Below are 17,267 nucleotides of genomic sequence, written 5' to 3'. Positions count from 1 at the left end.
CCAAGTGCTGCAATTGAAGTTCATTGCTTCTTGAAGCCCAGTTTGAATGTATTAGATGTCTTCATAAATTAACTGCTGTATCAACTAGGATGAATTCTAGGAAGTTTAAGTAATCTTTTGCTTTTCTGAATCTATTGATTTAAACTGCTGTCTAAAATACATTATCTACATTTTTAAGATCTAAAATATCTAGCTATCATGTAAATTTGCAGATACTGTTTAATTTAAAAAAGAGCAAAAGTAAAATTTCCAGAGGAACTGCTATTTGCACAATGTGATTTTCCTTATGTGTAATGGAAACTATGAAAGCTAATGAAAATATTATGATCTATTTACTGAAACTTCATAGGAAGTTTCTTGCCCTCAGCTGTTTACACCAAAGACGCTAATACAGACAGATACCAGTATTTTTCACTTTGGCTACATAATATAATTCTCTAATGAGCACATAAAAGAGTGCGTTGGTAATGAATGCTGAAGTTCAAATTGAAATTACAAGGACATAATGTGTTCTTTCACAGGAATGGACAGAAGGGTTCCATCATGATTTGAACTACATTTCTTCATTCATGACAAGCAGCCAATGTTCATAAGTCACTCTGGAACGTTTCTCTCTTTTTTTGAAACAAAATGTTTAATATGAGAAAAGCATGCAGTCATTTTTATTTCATGCGGTTATAATCAGCAAATACATATTTATGAAGATAGCAGTTTTTAAATCCAAGATTGGGCAACAGAAGTCAGTGACTGTAGGAAGTTAGAGCTATTCCAACTTCCACCTTGCTGTTCAAGAGCCTGCATGCAATTTCTGCACAGGGTAAGGGCTACGGCATTGTAGGCAACTCAGGGCATGAAAAGAAAGTGTGACTTAAATAGGTATTTTATGACCTATAAAGGATCCTCAGGTTGAAAGGAAATAAATTCCCAACCAGCAGTTATATCTCACCAGGTGCATGGCAGAGCTCCGAGGCGGATGTGGCTCAATAAGCAACTGAGATGGCGTCTGTCCAAAGTTCTGTATCTGTGCCTCCATGGCCTGCAGGGAAAGGAGAGTGATTGTCATAATCAATATGCATCAAAGAGATAGGTCAACACACTATTTGACAATGCAAGCAAATCCTAAGTCAGCCATGAAAAAAGTCCAGAAAATTCACCGGGTGCTCTTCTCTCAGGCTGCAGACTCATCCAAGTGTTAGTATTTTGTAGACAAGCTTTGCTTCTCCTTTCAAGCATGCTTCAGTTAACCAAATAACCATTCTTATTTCCAGTAGCTGGGGTTACATGTGAAAATGTTAACCTGTGAGGACATGCAGTTAAGGTCTTGAGAGATTTCTTTGCACCAAATACAACACATATACCTTAATAAAGTCCTTTGTAAGGAGGAAAGTATGAGGATCTCTAATAAAATACGCCTCTGGGATCTTAAAGGAGGGGGAAAGCAAATTGAGAAATAAAATTCATGGATAATGTATAAGAAAAAAACAATCACAATTTCACTAACACAGCAGTTAAAAATAAAAAAATAATGGAAATATATTGTTTCAAGATACACTATAGCTACAGGAGTTACAATAAAAGTCTTTAGATAATCATCTAACTTCTTGGTAGTATTCTTTTACCAGATAAGACAATATTTAGTTTTTGTGTTTATTTTGGATCAGTTTTCATACCACAGAATATCGATGGTTGTAAAACCATGAAATATATAATTAGTAATTTCAACTTTAAATTTCGGGACCAAATTCTGCTCCCAGTATATGACACTGAGTAACTCCATAAACAGTAGAAACTGGCCCACAGACCGAAATGTTTCAACCACTTACACAACCCACTCAGACATATAACTGTTTTTAAGCTATATTTAAAACAATTGCTGGCAATTTTTTTTACTGCTGTCTCCACTAATGATACTATTTAAGAACTCTATATGCCTTTCAGATACACAGGCTGCATTTCAGTGGATTTCAGAAAATCCAGAACTACACTTTAAGTTAAGCAGCTGATTTTAAAAAATACTAAGTAGTATATACCCATATATTTGAAAGGACTGTGCCCTAAATAATTTTCTTGTTTGCGTCAATGATTTTCTCACCTTAGCATGCAAAGAAAACAGCACCTGAAAAAGCCCCCTAAAATATAAACCCCATTGATAAATTATATTATTTCTTCTAAAACAATTTAAGAGGCAGTAGAACCTCTTCAATGTGCAGTCTGATAAAATGTACTCTTTATAGTCCACACAAAACAACTGTTGGCCTCTCCCCATTTCTCAAAAAAGAGGCTGTAATAGATGCCATAGGGACATTAAAATTTTTGGTAATATTTACAAAATATTATTGCAATATATTTCTAATATTCAATGAATTATCATAAATAATATACTGACAAAATAAGAATCTAAGACAAAGTCTAACTGATGTCAATTGATGACTTTCCATTGACTTCAGTGGGCTTTGGATCAGGCCCTGAGTGAATAAAGTCCATTTTGTGATGCGTTATTCATGTTTTTATAATAATTGCTTACTCACTCATTAATTCACAGAACAGGCTAGTTTGCAGCGGGTCTCCTGAGGCCTTATCTTGCAAGGTGCTGAGTATCACCTAGAAACTGAGGAGCACATTCAGTTTCTATTGACTTCATCTCCTAATAGGAGCTCAGCATCTTGCAGGACCACAGATGGGTGCAAACTGGCAAGTTTCCATTGTAGCTGTATTTTAAATACACAGAAACTTGATTCAATTCAACACAGACATAGTATTTTATATTATGCACGTTATTCTGTCACAACACTTTTTATTTTTTGCTTTAATTTGTGTGAATTTGGTGTTCATAAGTGCAAACAAGGACTAATAGCAACAGTTAATGCCAGACATAGTGGGATATGCAGGCTTCCATGCAACTCTGGTAATAATCAGTTGAAGCAAATAACTCCCACTTATCAGTGGTTCAGACAATTATCAAAGTTATTACAATAGTGCTTTTTAAGAATCATATTTTGAAATACAAATGTGAGTTGTTATATTTACTAGCAATATTGATCACAAAACATATATTCCTCTACCAGCTTTTATAATGGTTGCAGTACTGATAGTTTCCTCCTCTTGTAGAAGCACTGCAATTAATTATTACATTTTGTAAACTGATGCCCAGTTCAGATTCACTCATTTGGTCTCATGTTGCCCGGTCTCAGGAATATTCTGATTGTTCAGCTATAAAGACAATTTACATAAACGTTTTTGACTTTGCCTGGCAGTTCAAGAAGATTTATGATAGCAGAGGATGGAGAAAGGAAGAATACCATGGAAAACCAGGATGACTTGTTCAGATGACAAGAGATGGACACTTAAAACTTACCTGTCAACAGTATCCATTATTTTACAACTAAAGATGTTCTAGTAAATGTTCACTACCTTTACTTTATGCTACTGATCTTGAAAACAATGAAGTTACTGGTAATCCTGGCAGTGAATTGAAGGAGTACCAGGATCAAGGTCTTAATCTGTAAACAGGCAATTCTGGGTATTGTTGTCAGCTTCTACTCACAAAGATACTAAATACAAAAACCCCAAACAATCCTAAATCCCTCTGTGAATGATAAGTATTATCTTTTTCTTGTGAAAATGACTTTTTTTAAAACAATGTTTGGAACTTTTTAAGGAAATGAAACTATATAAATAGCTTTTGTTAAAATGCATGTAACATTACTATGCTACTGCACAAGGGGCACCATAAATAATAAGAATTTGCAGGTCTAGCTCTTCTTCTTCCACACAGCTCAAAATACTTTAGAAAGGTAGATAAGTCTTATCATTCCCATTTTATATATGAGGTGAAAACTGAGACACAGAGAGCTTAAATGACTTGCCTAAGGATACATAGCATATCTGCAGCAAATTTGGGAATAGATCACAGTTCTCCTGATTCCTAGCCCTGGGCTCAGTTTACTAGATCATAGCATACACAGATCAAAAGCAGATTCCCCAGAACACCTCTAGTAATTCAAGCAAAAGGCAGGAATAGGAAATAGCTATTATAAACAATTTTTATATAACTGGCAGTGCACTTACAGTATTTCAAATTAATCACGGGACCTGTAGAGGCATAGAATTGTTTTTTCTAAATAATCACATCTCTTGCTTTGTATAATGTTCCTTAAAATTCTATTCCAATGCATCATTTTCCTTTCTCCCATCCATCAAGCCCTCAGTACCAATGTACAAAGCACTACCATCACTCCTTGAAACACACAATCATTCTAGCTACTTTAATATTTTTCTTATAGAATTACATTTACTTTTATTTCACCTTCAAAATGTCCTCAATGGAGAAAGAGCATTAGCTCTGAAAGCACTAGCTTACCAAATTTAAAGCCTTTGAAACAGTGAAACAGCAAAACTACAATTATATTAGTGTTAGCTTACTTAGTAAGGCATTGCAGGAAAGTAATTTGAGGAACTGAATAGAGACTCCCTGCTGTTCTACCATACATAAAACAAGATTTGTACTCAAACACTTTAGGGAGCATTTGGTAGTGTATGGTCAAGCTTTTATATCACAGAAAGATAAAACAAGGTCTTAAGGGAAGGAATTAGGGGATACCTGTCCCAAAGCTGTTAGTTGTATTTCACAGGTCCGACTGAGGAAACAAAATGAATCTGCTAAATTACTGGCTGTTTGCAAGTTGAAAAGGACATCCAGCTCAAAGATCCTCATTTATATAACCAGGAGAAATATAACTTTATAATGTTCAAAATAAAAATATTGTTTCTCCTAGAGTAGATAATGGATAAACATGTTGTACATAGCCCTGGATGCACATCAATATAGACACATCTTGGTTACAATAAGTAATACTCTAAAAATGATGTATTTTGCTCATGAGCAATAGATGCTTGTGTTTATATTTTCACATTTACAGATATGCTTGACATACGCCAGGCCACTGGGAAGCTGAAGGTGCTTGCACCTTTCAGGATCAAGCCCTATTGTCATCCTGAAGAATGAACATGCAGCTGTGTTTGTCTCTCTCTTAGTGTGACCTGACTTTGGCATTTTGGGTGAGTATTTTATTTTCACATAAAAGAAACAGAAATCAATTCTTCCATTAAATGACAGAGGGAATCTTTGTTTCTACGAGTGTAGTAGGTAAAAAGGGCACATTTATTAAATGTCAAAAAACCCAAAAAATTAAGTTTCTTCATTACTGACTGAACTTGTAAACACAAACAGAAACATTTTATGGTATAATGGCTTTTTATTAGTTATTTTCCTCCAATATATTTTCAAGATGAACATGGAGAAACACAGGGACTATTATTGAGGAAGAAGCCTCTGGTCCATCTAATCCAACTAGCCCCTCTTTGACAATAATGACCAACGCTGCCTATGTAAAATATGAAGCATAAATCACTTTAATGCATGTAATTACAGACAACTAAATAGCATGGAAGGAGTGGGAGGATTTCTTAAAATTACTTATATTTTTATTTACAAATAATAAAACAATGACGTTACTGGCTACAGAGCTACTTCATTTTCTTCCCATTTGTCAATTATTCTAATGTCAGAAAAGACTACTGCCAGGTTCAGTTAAGCTTTCTAGGATATCTTATTTCACCAAAGCTTCATTACGTTTGACTTAATTTTTCTACACTTCTTTAATTGTTAATTCCTATGATACTGGTGAGTCCACTGAAATTTTGTCCTACATGAGCCATCTGCTCCTATTGCAAAGTGCCTCCAGCTATGCCAAAATCCAGTGCTCAGTTTGCATGAGTGGAGACTGAGCCCTAACTTGGTGAGCTGAGGGAGGATTATTAATTAACTATTATTATTAATAGTTTGTATCACCATCTATTGCATAGAGAAAGGGAAGGAATGAGGGGATATCTGTCCCAAAGGTAACTTGAAAAGGCTACTTGTCCTTAAGCACTATTTGTTGGTTAGTTATGTATGTTAATAAAATGGCATCCGATTGAATGATTGGGATTCTGTGACTTCAATTAATAAATTTGAGCAAACCACTAATAATACAGTGAAATTAATCTGTAATTAATCTGTAATCTGAAATTAATCCTACCAACATTACAAGAAGAATTCTGTGTGGACTCCTCCTGAAGGTTGAAACAACAGACTGGACTTCTACATAGAGTGATTCTGCAGACGTGCACCGGCTGAAATTGTGAACAAACAGCATCACTTGCCCCATAACCTCAGCCATACAGAACGCAATGCCATCCACAGCTTCAAGAAACAACTCTTATATTATAATCAAAGGGGCTGACAAAGGAGGTGCTGTAGTCATAATGAACAGGTCGGATTATGAACAGGAGGCTGCCACGCAACTCTCCAACACCACATTCTACAGGCCACTATCCTCCGATCCCACTGAGGAGTACCAAAAGAAACTACACCATCTCCTCAAGAAACTCCCTGGTATAGCACAGGAACAAATCTAAACGGACACACCCCGGGAGCCCCGACCAGGGGTATTTTATTTGCTACCCAAGATCCATAAACCTGGAAACCCTGGATGCCCCATAATCTCAGGCATTGGCACTCTTACAGCAGGATTATCTGGCTATTTGGACTCTCTCCTCAGACCCTACGCTTCCAGCACTCCTAGCTATCTTCGAGACACCACCGACTTCCTGAGGAAACTACAATGCATTGGTGATCTTCCTGAAAACACCATCTTGGACACCATGGATGTAGAAGCTCTTTATACCAATATTCCACACAAGGATGGACTGCAAGCTGTCAGGAACGGTATCCCTGATGAGGACACAGCACACCTGGTGGCTGAGCTTTGTGACTTTGTCCTCTCGCACAACCATTTCAGATTTAGGGAAAACTTATACCTTCAAGTCAGTGGCACTTCTATGGGTACCTGCATGGCCCCACAGTATGCCAACATTTTTATGGCTGACTTAGAACAGCGCTTCCTCAGCTCTTGTCCCCTAGTACTCCTTCTTTACTTGTGCTACATTGTGACATCATCATAATGTGGACCCACGGGAAGGATGCCCTTGAAGAATTCCACCATGATTTCAACAATTTCCACCCCATCATCAACCTCAGCCTGGACCAGTCTACACAAGAGATCCATTTCCTGGATACTACAGTGCAAATAAGTGACAGTCACATAAACACCACCCTATACTGGAAACCCACTGACAGATTACCTACATGCCTCCAGCTTCCATCACATGATCCATTGTCTACAGCCAAGCCCCAAGATACAACCGCATTTGCTCCACAGTCAGAGACAAACACTTACAAGATCTTTATCAAGCATTCTTAAAACTACAATACCCACCTGGGGAAGTGAGGAAACAGATTGACAGAGCGAGTACCCAGAAATCACCTACTACAGGACAGGCCCAACAAGGAAAACAACAGAACACCACTGCCCATCATGTACAGCCCCCAGCTAAAACCTCTCCAGCATATCATCAATGATCTACAACCTATCCTGGAAAACGATCCCTCACTCTCACAGACCTTGGGAGGCAGGCCAGTCCTCGCTTACAGTCAGCCCCCCAAACTGAGGCACATACTCACTAGCAATTACACACCACACCACAGAAACACTAACCCAGGAACCAATCCATGTAACAAACCTCATTGCCTACTCTGTTTATGTGACTGTCACTTATTTGCACTGTAGTATCCAGGAAATGGATCTCTTGTGTAGACTGGTCCAGGCTGAGGTTGATGATGGGGTGGAAATTGTTGAAATCATGGTGGAATTCTTCAAGGGCATCCTTCCCGTGGGTCCACATTATGATGATGTCACAATGTAGCACAAGTAAAGAAGGGGTACTAGGGGACAAGCGACACCATCAGAGGACCCAACCACATCAGCCACACCACCAGGGGCTCATTCACCTGCACAACTACTAATGTGATATATGCCATCATGTGCCAGCAATGCCTCTCTGCCATGTACATTGGCCAAACTGGACAGTCTCTACGTAAAAGAATAAATGGACACAAATCAGACATCAGGAAAAGGTAACATAAAGCCAGTAGGAGAACACTTCAATCTCCTTGGACATTCCATAACAGATTTAAAAGTAGCCATACTTCAACAAAAAAAACTTCAAAAACAGACTTCAATGAGCAAATGCAGAACTAAAATTCATTTGCAAATTTAACACCATTAATTTGGGCTTGAATAGGGACTGGGAGTGGCTGACTCACTACAAAAGCAACTTTCCCTCTCTTGGTATTGACACCTCCTCATTATTGGGAGTGGACTACATCCACCATGATTGAATTGGCCCTGTCAACACTGGTTCTCCACTTGTAAGGTAACTCCCTACTCTTCATGTATAATAATGCCTGCATCTGTAATTTTCACTCCATGTACCTGAAGAAGTGGGTTTTTTACCCACGAAAGCTTATGCCCAAATAAATCTGTTAGTCTTTAAGGTGCCACCGGATCCCTCATTGTTTTAATCTGCATTTGTTTTTGTATATGTTTATCTTTGTATTCAGTGAATAGTGGCACAGTGTTTCTTAATGTGTTCTCTCACACAGCCAGCATGATTAACAGCCCCTAAGCACTCTGTTCTTCAGAGCAAACATGATTGACAGCCCATTGGTGGATAGCATACACAGCCTGAAAATGTTATTGTTTTGTACTAATGGTGTGAGATATTGCTTTTTTATTTGTGTCTACAGCTGTTAAATGGCATCAGTATCTTCAGGACGTTTGATAAATTAGGTTAAGAATATTGATTTCTGTTTTATTATTGCACATTTGGAGGGGAAGAAGGGTTGCATTTTACAAACAAGCAGTGACTCAGCTAGTCTGGATTCTTCAGTGCAGTTGGTTATTTGATCAAGTGAATGAAACATGGGCTCAGGGGTGGATTTAAGTGACAGGCCACAACTTTAATAATTTAACAGTGGGGAGGGGCCCAGGTATTTTACTGGATAGAGTGTGAGATTAAATGGCCTCAAACCAAATAACTGATAATTTGGGATTGAGCCATTTCAGCCTAACCTGTACGGCTCAGTCCACCACTAAATCCTCTTGCCATCCTTTTGTGAGTGGAAAAGAGGGTACAAAGAGGGACCTCAGTCTGTGAAGATTAAAGTCCTTACAGGCAAAAGGTCCAACAGCCGCATCCCGAGTCTCTGGAAGCTGACCCTTACCACCTTTATCTCCACTGGGATACTGGCATAGGCGGTGGGTGGCTAAGGTTATAGGGGGGTCAGACCCCCCTGTCTCAGGAGCACGTGCTCCAAGAGTGTTCTGGAGTGCCATTCATGCACTTGGAATCCAGGATGGTGCTATGCCCTGGCACTTCGGGAAGTGGCCATTCCCCACAATACACACATGGGCAGTGAAGCCCAAAGACATTTCTCCCTCCCGCTCATATTAACTTGCCAACAAGGTAAAGGGTCAGGCTAGAACACCACCTTAAAATGTTCGTCACTCTTCCTCCCCCTCCATGTGATGCTGGAGACCTTGAGTGAAGCCAATAGGACTGTTCTGAGCTCTCAGGTGAGTAAATCACTATCTGCCCCCAAAGGGCAGTCCTCTTCATCCTGATTGCTCCATGTGGAGTGAAGGCAACCTCATGAGAGAGGAACTTGGGAGAGGGTTCCTCTTACTGACAGCTCTAAGGGGGTGGGAATAGTTCCACGGAGGTGCTCTTCTTCCTGACTACTCCATGAGGGTTCCCCTTCAGAAGAAATGGCATGTTCATACTCTGATAATAATCATATCCCACTATTCCCTCCACCACATCATCCCCCTGCTTCCTCAGACCCTATCATCCCCTGATACATCAACCCCTCTGCTTCCACCAAACCATGTTCCCATCAGCCCCCTGATTACCCCATCAGCCTCCGGCAAGAAATGGGATGGGGTGGGGCATCATATAGGGAGGGCGCTGTCTGCATACACATAGATGCATCAAGTGATGCTGTGGTGGGTTCCTCCAAATCTGTGAGCAGTGAGAGCCCACAGGCGGGAGCAGGGAGCAGTGCAGACCCACAGGACAGAAGAAATGGCTGTGGGGTGAGTGGGGGGGGGGAAGGCTTAACTCCTCCCAAGAATATTTTCACCAGCTGCCTATGGATACCATGGCAAGTTACAACAAATTTAACATTCCTATATGTCTTTCCTACTATTAAAATTCCCATTCTTACTCCTTTTAAACTAGAAGGTGCCATCATGATGCTGCAAAGAAGGTGAAATACCTTCTGGACACCCTACAATTAGGCTCACTGGAAAAAATTCCCTCCTAATGCAGAAGAACAGTGATTGGTCAGATCCACAGCATCCTAGAAACATAGGTCAACATACCTGAATTACAAGGAGAGAGAGAGTGAGGCAGCAATGGCAGCAAGATGCCCCCTGGGCACCCAGGATGGCTTTTAATTGAGATGGTGAGGCCGGGTGAGAGCCATTTAGCTCTCCCAACTTTCCATTCTTGAGGATCACTACTCCACACACTTTGAGATAGGAGGAAGAGCTAGACTCCACCATGTCTGTGGCTAGCTATACAAGTCATCAGAGACTCCACCCCTACAAAGGGGGCAGACTTGGCTGGAAGTGCAATGTTAAAACACACATTATGTAACTACTTCCGAGGGACCAGGGCCTACACAGAACATGGTGCAGTCTCAGCTGTTATGCAACCATAGCCTCTCAATGGGTAGACCATCCATGAGGCTTGTGGACTCATTGCCGCTCAGCCACTATGAGGGCAAATTTGAGCTGGATAAAGTTGTTCAAAATTTTGAAGAATTCTATTCAATTTTTAAAAAAAATTCCTCTCCAAAGCAAAAGCAATTTGCTCCTTATTGTAATTTTATATAATATGATTTTCTACAAATGTTACAGAATTATATATTTAGTGGGTGCTATAAAAAATCTAAAGCCATAATTTATATTATGCTCATGTATAATTCCTGTCCCATGATAAAATTTACTGAAACACTTTTCTGTTCATTGCAGCTGTGCCAAATGAAAAAAACCTGATCTTTCAACATCCACCCGAATGCGTATTAAGTTTATAAAGGAAAACCTTACTTTCTTTGACCATTCAATGGCTGAGTACAGAACATTAGAGGAGGATTTCTCTGCTAACTCTAATACAAGCCAGATAAAATAATTCATTAATGGTATATCTTAGTGTCAAGAACAGGTAAGATTGTGAAAGTTGGTCAATCAGAATATTCCATTTTCAGATAATCGATAATTTTACCCCAAAATCACTTTCCTCGTTACTCAAATTAGAAAGGGGAGATTACCCTGGAATTTGATTTTAGATGAATGTAGGTGGCAGTTTCTAATCACCCAGCCTGCACCCACATCAGATAACAGACATCAAAGTCCTCCTCATTGCCCAGGCTCCAAAACTTATGGTTATATTCCTGGGGCTCGATGCAGGAATTACTAGGGGAAGCTCTATGTTCCATGTTGTGCAGGTGGTCAGACTATATGATCTTTCCCTTCAGGTGTTTAATTCTATTAATCAGCTCCTCTTAAAGGTCCTCATCCTTCAATGCAATCTACACGCATGGACATTGTTTCACTGATGTGGACTGAGAATGGGGCTTATTATTTTTTGTGACTGTAATGAAGGGCAGAAGGCTCCTACAACTACAGAAAAACATCTTTTTGTATTTAGAAATCAAAATAAAATAAAATAAAAATATTCTCTGTGGGCTCCCTGCTGTACAATTCCTGCAAGTTACCACTTGAGTCGCTTGTTCATTAAAAGATGCTACTTAAAACATCATCCTCCCTGGATGCTCTGATTACTTCTGCCCTTTCTGCAATTCCACATCACCTTCAAGTTCCTCATCTTTAATTCCAAAGCCCTGCATAACATTGTCCCCTGCCTATCTCTCTCCTCTTTCATTTTCTCCCTTTCTCCCCGTAGCTTCTTTGGTTCATCGCACTACTTACTCCTAGCGACACCCTTTTTCACCTGCTTCTATTTGCTGAACGACTGACGAGATACACGGCTAGTAGTCTGGAATGGGGTGAGGAGGTCTTAAAAATGTCTGTTGCCACACTGTTCTCAAAGCCACTTCCTCCGCTTTGTCTTCCAAGAGGGGGACTTGCAGGTCAGTGAAGTCTAAAAAAAACTGGCTGTGCTGGAGCTGCCCCCTCCCCACTTGTTCCATCCTCCCCGCACATTTTTGGACAAGAAAGAGGAAGGAACAGAACTGAGTGCCACTTTCCCTTCTCCACTCACTTGAGAAAGCAGCAGCATCCATCTTTGATTACAACATTGCTGGATGCTGGTCCAAATGCGGCAAGTAGTTGAAAAGATGGCCACAGATGAAATGGGAGAGTTGCAGTCTTTCTAAAGACTTCCCCTGATCCTGCAAGATGGGTGACTGAATGCCTCTGCACTCCTAAGGCCCAGAAGTTCACAGAAGCAGTGAAAGCCTAGCCCTGCTGTTCCCTCACTTGTTGCATCAGCAAGAGCCAGGAAGATGAAGAACTCTAAGTCCCCTGACCTTGTTTCATTGCCTTAATGAATGGTGGGAGTGAAGCCAAGGCTTTGGCATGGTGTTGCCTCTGCCGGTTTGAATGGAGTGTGATGTTACCAAAATTGTCTAACCCCCTAGATTTGTACTAATCTGAACCAGAGATCCCTCCCCATGCTGCAGATTGGTGAGGTTTTTCTGTATGCTGTCTGAGAGCTCTTTAATTGTATGTTTGGGGCTGAGTTAGAGGGAGGAGTTTTGTTTTTGGTGTCTGCACCAACTTTAGTACCATTTGATAGACCCTATTGCCTTTGGTTTTGCTTAAGACTGTTTTTAAGTGCTCTGAGGCCTTTGGGAAGGGGCACCCTACCCATAAAAACACAATATTATTACAGTAATACCAGCAGGAGGTTTCAATTAGACTGTGAAACTTTACCCACTCTTTTCTAATTAAAAATGTTTTTCAGTGGCTGTGAGATTTAACAGTGCTTGCTTATAGCTGTCCTAACTATTTTTATATTTTAAAAGCATAAATGTGAGCTTTAAAAATTATTTAAAATTAACAATAAAAAGATGAAAAGTTTCTGCAGGACACATTTGGAGAGGGAGTCATTTTCTTTATTTAATTAAAACATATTAAATGTCTCCATATCTTTCTTTGATCTTATCTCCATCAACTCTGTTCTTTATTCTCCTTTTCCTTTTCCACTATGTCTCCAATTCAATTTCCCCATGCCATTTCAATGTTCTATTTCTATTTCAATGTTCCTTTCAATCTTCTTTCCTCTCCTGCCCATCCTTTCCTCTCTCCTTCCCACTTTTGAAGATGGTCATGAACTTGAGTTAATAAGCACTAATTAGTATTTCCAAAAAGAATAAAAGACAGGACAGGTGTAGGTGATATAAGAAATAAAAGAGACGGGTGAGTATTGCTGCCATTATCTGTTTAACATCTGTGACAAGCTCTAAATTCCATGCCAGCTGTTGTGGTAGCAAAACTGCAATAAACGAAGGCCCCTGATAATAATACATAAATAATGATTGCTGAGCATACCTATTAACAGCATTTGCATCATATTTTTATGGACTCCAGTCCATTCAAATCAGTAGAGGAACCTGAATGTATCAGATTTTCCAGACAGACTACAACAATGATGATCTTCTAAGGAACCAATCTGGCCATAATGAAAATTTTCCCCTGATAATTAATTAAGTTTTTAATGTAGTCCTCTTAATAAACTGCTAATTTAAGTTTATACACAAAAAAGTCATTGGCCTGAAAGCTAAGGACAAGTTATAAAAAAAGAAAAAACAATTTTAAAAATGCAATGGATCATGATGGGAGCCAATCTAATTAGAACAGTAAACTCATCACACAGACTGACATTGTGACAGAGTTACTGCCAGTACATTTGGATTCACACTATGGTCATTACAGGCTTGGCAGTGTTACACCGCAGAATAGACATTACTGATGGAAAAGTTTTAGATCATCCAGTCTATCTTCCTGCCAATGCAAGATTGTTCCCTATATTTTCTAGTGGTTGTTCATTCTAGTTTTAAAAGACCCAAATAATGGGGATTCCATAATTTACTCTGGAAACTATTTTATAGCCTAATTACATCTGCCAGGAAGTTTTTCCTGAAGTTCAGCCTACATTTTCCTTTTGTGAATATCCTTCCAGACTGTGATAGATATACACTTCTGGTGACACACTAAATAATTCCTCTACCTTACTTCGTTATAGCAACCTTCAGATATTTCTAGATTTTTACTATGGCCCCTCTTTACTCAGTCACCACTTGTCAAGCTCTTTAAATCTTGCCCGTAAATCAATCTTTCCTGTCCTCTCAACATTTTGACGCTCATCAATGAACTCCCTCCAATCTTTCTAATAAGGATACATCCAAAACTTCATAAAATATTACAGATGCCGTTGCACCAAAGCAGGAGAGAGAGATGGACTATTAACTAATAGGGACTTATTCTCCATTGGCTAGGGCAGCCAAAGAGAGCACCAATGCTACAGCTCTCTTTAAAGAGCCCTGTTGGTAGAGTTTGCATGGAGTCCCAGCAGAGAGGATAATAGAGCCGCAATTGTGAGTAAACGATAGGGACTGATTTTTGTGCTAGAGCTTTTCTGGTAATTTCTATAGGGAATGGAATATTTTGTTCAAATCGGAGTAATCTCATTTTACATAGTTTAATTTTACTTCAGGTGGTCACAGGCCAAGTGCATCTTTGAATTTTTGGTATATTATAATCTTCAGATGTAGATACATAAATAAATGAAGCTATAGTGTCACATCTAGAGAATGCTTCCTTGTGGGATAAAAAAGATTAATCAAATATCTAAACTAATGAGTAATGTCTCCTGTCATGAGTTAGGTAACGTATATACTTCGGAAAGCTGAATCGAATGAGATATACACTATATTTTATTCCACTTGCTTTACAATTAAGAACATACTCTGTGGGGAAAGCCAAGAAAAAAGCAAGAAAATAGAGAAACAAATAACAGAGCAGGCCTTTTGAGAGTTTGCAGGAATACAAAAGAAATGGTATTTAATCATGAAGGAATGCATTTTAACCGTGATTTTTTCTCTTCTGGTTTATTATTGAAATAAAACATGATCACCATAAGGCATTATTTTTTAATGCTTGGAATACACAAACAGACACAGTTAGTAAATCAAAGTATATAATAGCCATATTTTAGTATTTTTTTGGTTTATAAAAATAAAACTATATAAAAAATTAAAATGTGATGTCATGTTCAACTGCTTCTAGTTGCTTGTTGAAAGTATAGTAGTAAAACCCATGACTGAAAACTTTTTCTTGCTAATGAAATCCAGTAAATCACAATAAAAAATGTGGCTCTTCTACTCTACTGTTTTTCTAATCTTTCTTCTCCATTTTGGTGACAGTAAACCGGAGTGAAGATATTCTATAGTGAACTTTTGGAGTATCAATATTTGCTGTAGGTATATGGTATAAACTGAAGGAAAGGAGAATATTAGAGCATTCTTGTGCGTCCCATCCTCTCACTAGTGTTTTTCTCCCACAAGTCTCATCAATCTTTCCTAACACATCTCTTAAATCTTGCCTTTGCCTTTCTCTCTGACCAAAGTGCAGAGACTGTGTCAGATCCTACTGTTTCATGTTATACTGGCAGAAACATCCGAAATCTGGTAGTGCTGGTAAGGCATGAGTCAGCCCCGAGCCTTCAACTCATGTACCACAGGCCACAAAAGCTATCTTAGAAAACAGGAAAACCTTCAAAACAAAAAGCCAAAAAGGGACTAATTGGGATGTGCTACGGAGTTACAAATGCTGAAAGATAAGTCTTAAATATACGATCTGTGAGACCAGAACTGTAACTTGTCTGTATATTTGTTATAGTTTTATGGTTTCACTTTTTAAAGTAGGTTATACTGGTGGTTAAAAAAATAAAAGCAGACACAGTAATGTTCAGGGAGCTTAAAGAAATAATTACATTTGGATTATTTCCAACAAAATATTCTTTAAAAATCCACTCTCTGTTCTTGACATAAATTGAAAACTATAATATAAATATGCTCTACCCAGGCTTCAAAATGGCATTAAAAAGGCACATTATCAATATGTTTAAAATGTTTTAAAAGTTTGGTTTTACAGATCCATAACTGACATTGCTATACACTTACACTGAGTAATATCTACTCCAACAAATTAATATATGCAAAATGTGTTGAATAATAGTTAATTTATGCTGTGGTAATGACTGTGTAATATATCTGAAATCTGCTAATCAAGAAAGAGGAGCCCCTTCTAGCTATTTCCACTATAATCATCAGCCAGTAATTTTCACCCCTCCCACCTTGAGTAAAATATGACTTGAAGTGTCTGGTAAAGTATTTGCTGCTAATTTTTCAAATCAATAATTAGTACCTCTCAACAGCATGCAATAAAAATTCTGAAGATGAAGAAACAGTTTTTATATATAAGCTCTGAATTGTTCAGATTTTTGTAGTAAAAGCTGGACAGTAGTGGAATTATCTGTTTCATGAATTGTACTGATTACAAATCTAATTTTGAGATAACACTTTAAGATGGCTCCAGAGAGGTATAAGAAGTGAAGGATCAATTTGCTCTCTAGAAGTGGTCATTTGTTACATGACTATTCATTGCAAATAATATTCATTATAAATTAAGCCCTCTTTTTGGTTAGTGAAGAACTCTTTTCTTCACTTCTTAATTCAAGAACTCTCCTGATTTTCTGCATTAATTCATCTACAAATAACTATCAGCTATATGAGTTATGTGCAAATTCTTCACTTGGAACATTTCTGTGTTATTTGTGCTGTGTGGTGGATCATCTAAGTCAGATAGCATTGCTCACCTTCCTCCTCTGTGTGGATGACAAACTTTTTAAACAGGGGAATAATGAGTAGCAAATAAATTCCACACTTTTGGTTTTATTTTTTGGATAAAATCATTTGTGCTACAATTTGTCAAAGTATTAGGAATCATATATTTTCATGACTACCTCAGTTCTTTGAATACTTAGGAACAACAAATAATAGGATTCAGGAATTACAGTGAATTGGGCTCAGTGCTTTTATTCATGAAAATAGTCACAAATCAGTATTTTTCATTATTTGATCAGTTCTAATGTACTCACTTAATAAAGGCACAATGGAGAGTCACTAATTAGTGTGAAATAATGTATTCATACTAGAATAATATTTTGGTTTTAAGGTTATTTTGTGTTGTGAACTCTATGGATCAGGTTCTGATTTCTGATTCACTGGTGATTCA

At 38.3% G+C, this 17,267-nt stretch overlaps 1 protein-coding gene across 5 annotated transcripts in view; it reads right to left on the bottom strand.

Moving 5' to 3' along the window:
* Window positions 1-17,267, bottom strand: part of NBEA (neurobeachin) — an 858,254-nt gene that overhangs the window by 31,927 nt on the left and 809,060 nt on the right. For all 5 annotated transcript variants that reach the window (XM_048847621.2, XM_048847613.2, XM_048847638.2 and 2 more), the window contains one exon: window positions 947-1,036. In XM_048847621.2, coding sequence (XP_048703578.1) covers window positions 947-1,036 — 90 coding nt within the window. The remainder of the gene's footprint in view (window positions 1-946; window positions 1,037-17,267) is intronic.

Source organism: Caretta caretta, chromosome 1, assembly GCF_965140235.1.
Source record: "Caretta caretta isolate rCarCar2 chromosome 1, rCarCar1.hap1, whole genome shotgun sequence".
NCBI classification, from domain to species: domain Eukaryota; kingdom Metazoa; phylum Chordata; order Testudines; family Cheloniidae; genus Caretta; species Caretta caretta.
Note: the sequence above shows the minus strand (reverse complement) of the source record. Positions and strands in the feature narration are given on the sequence as shown.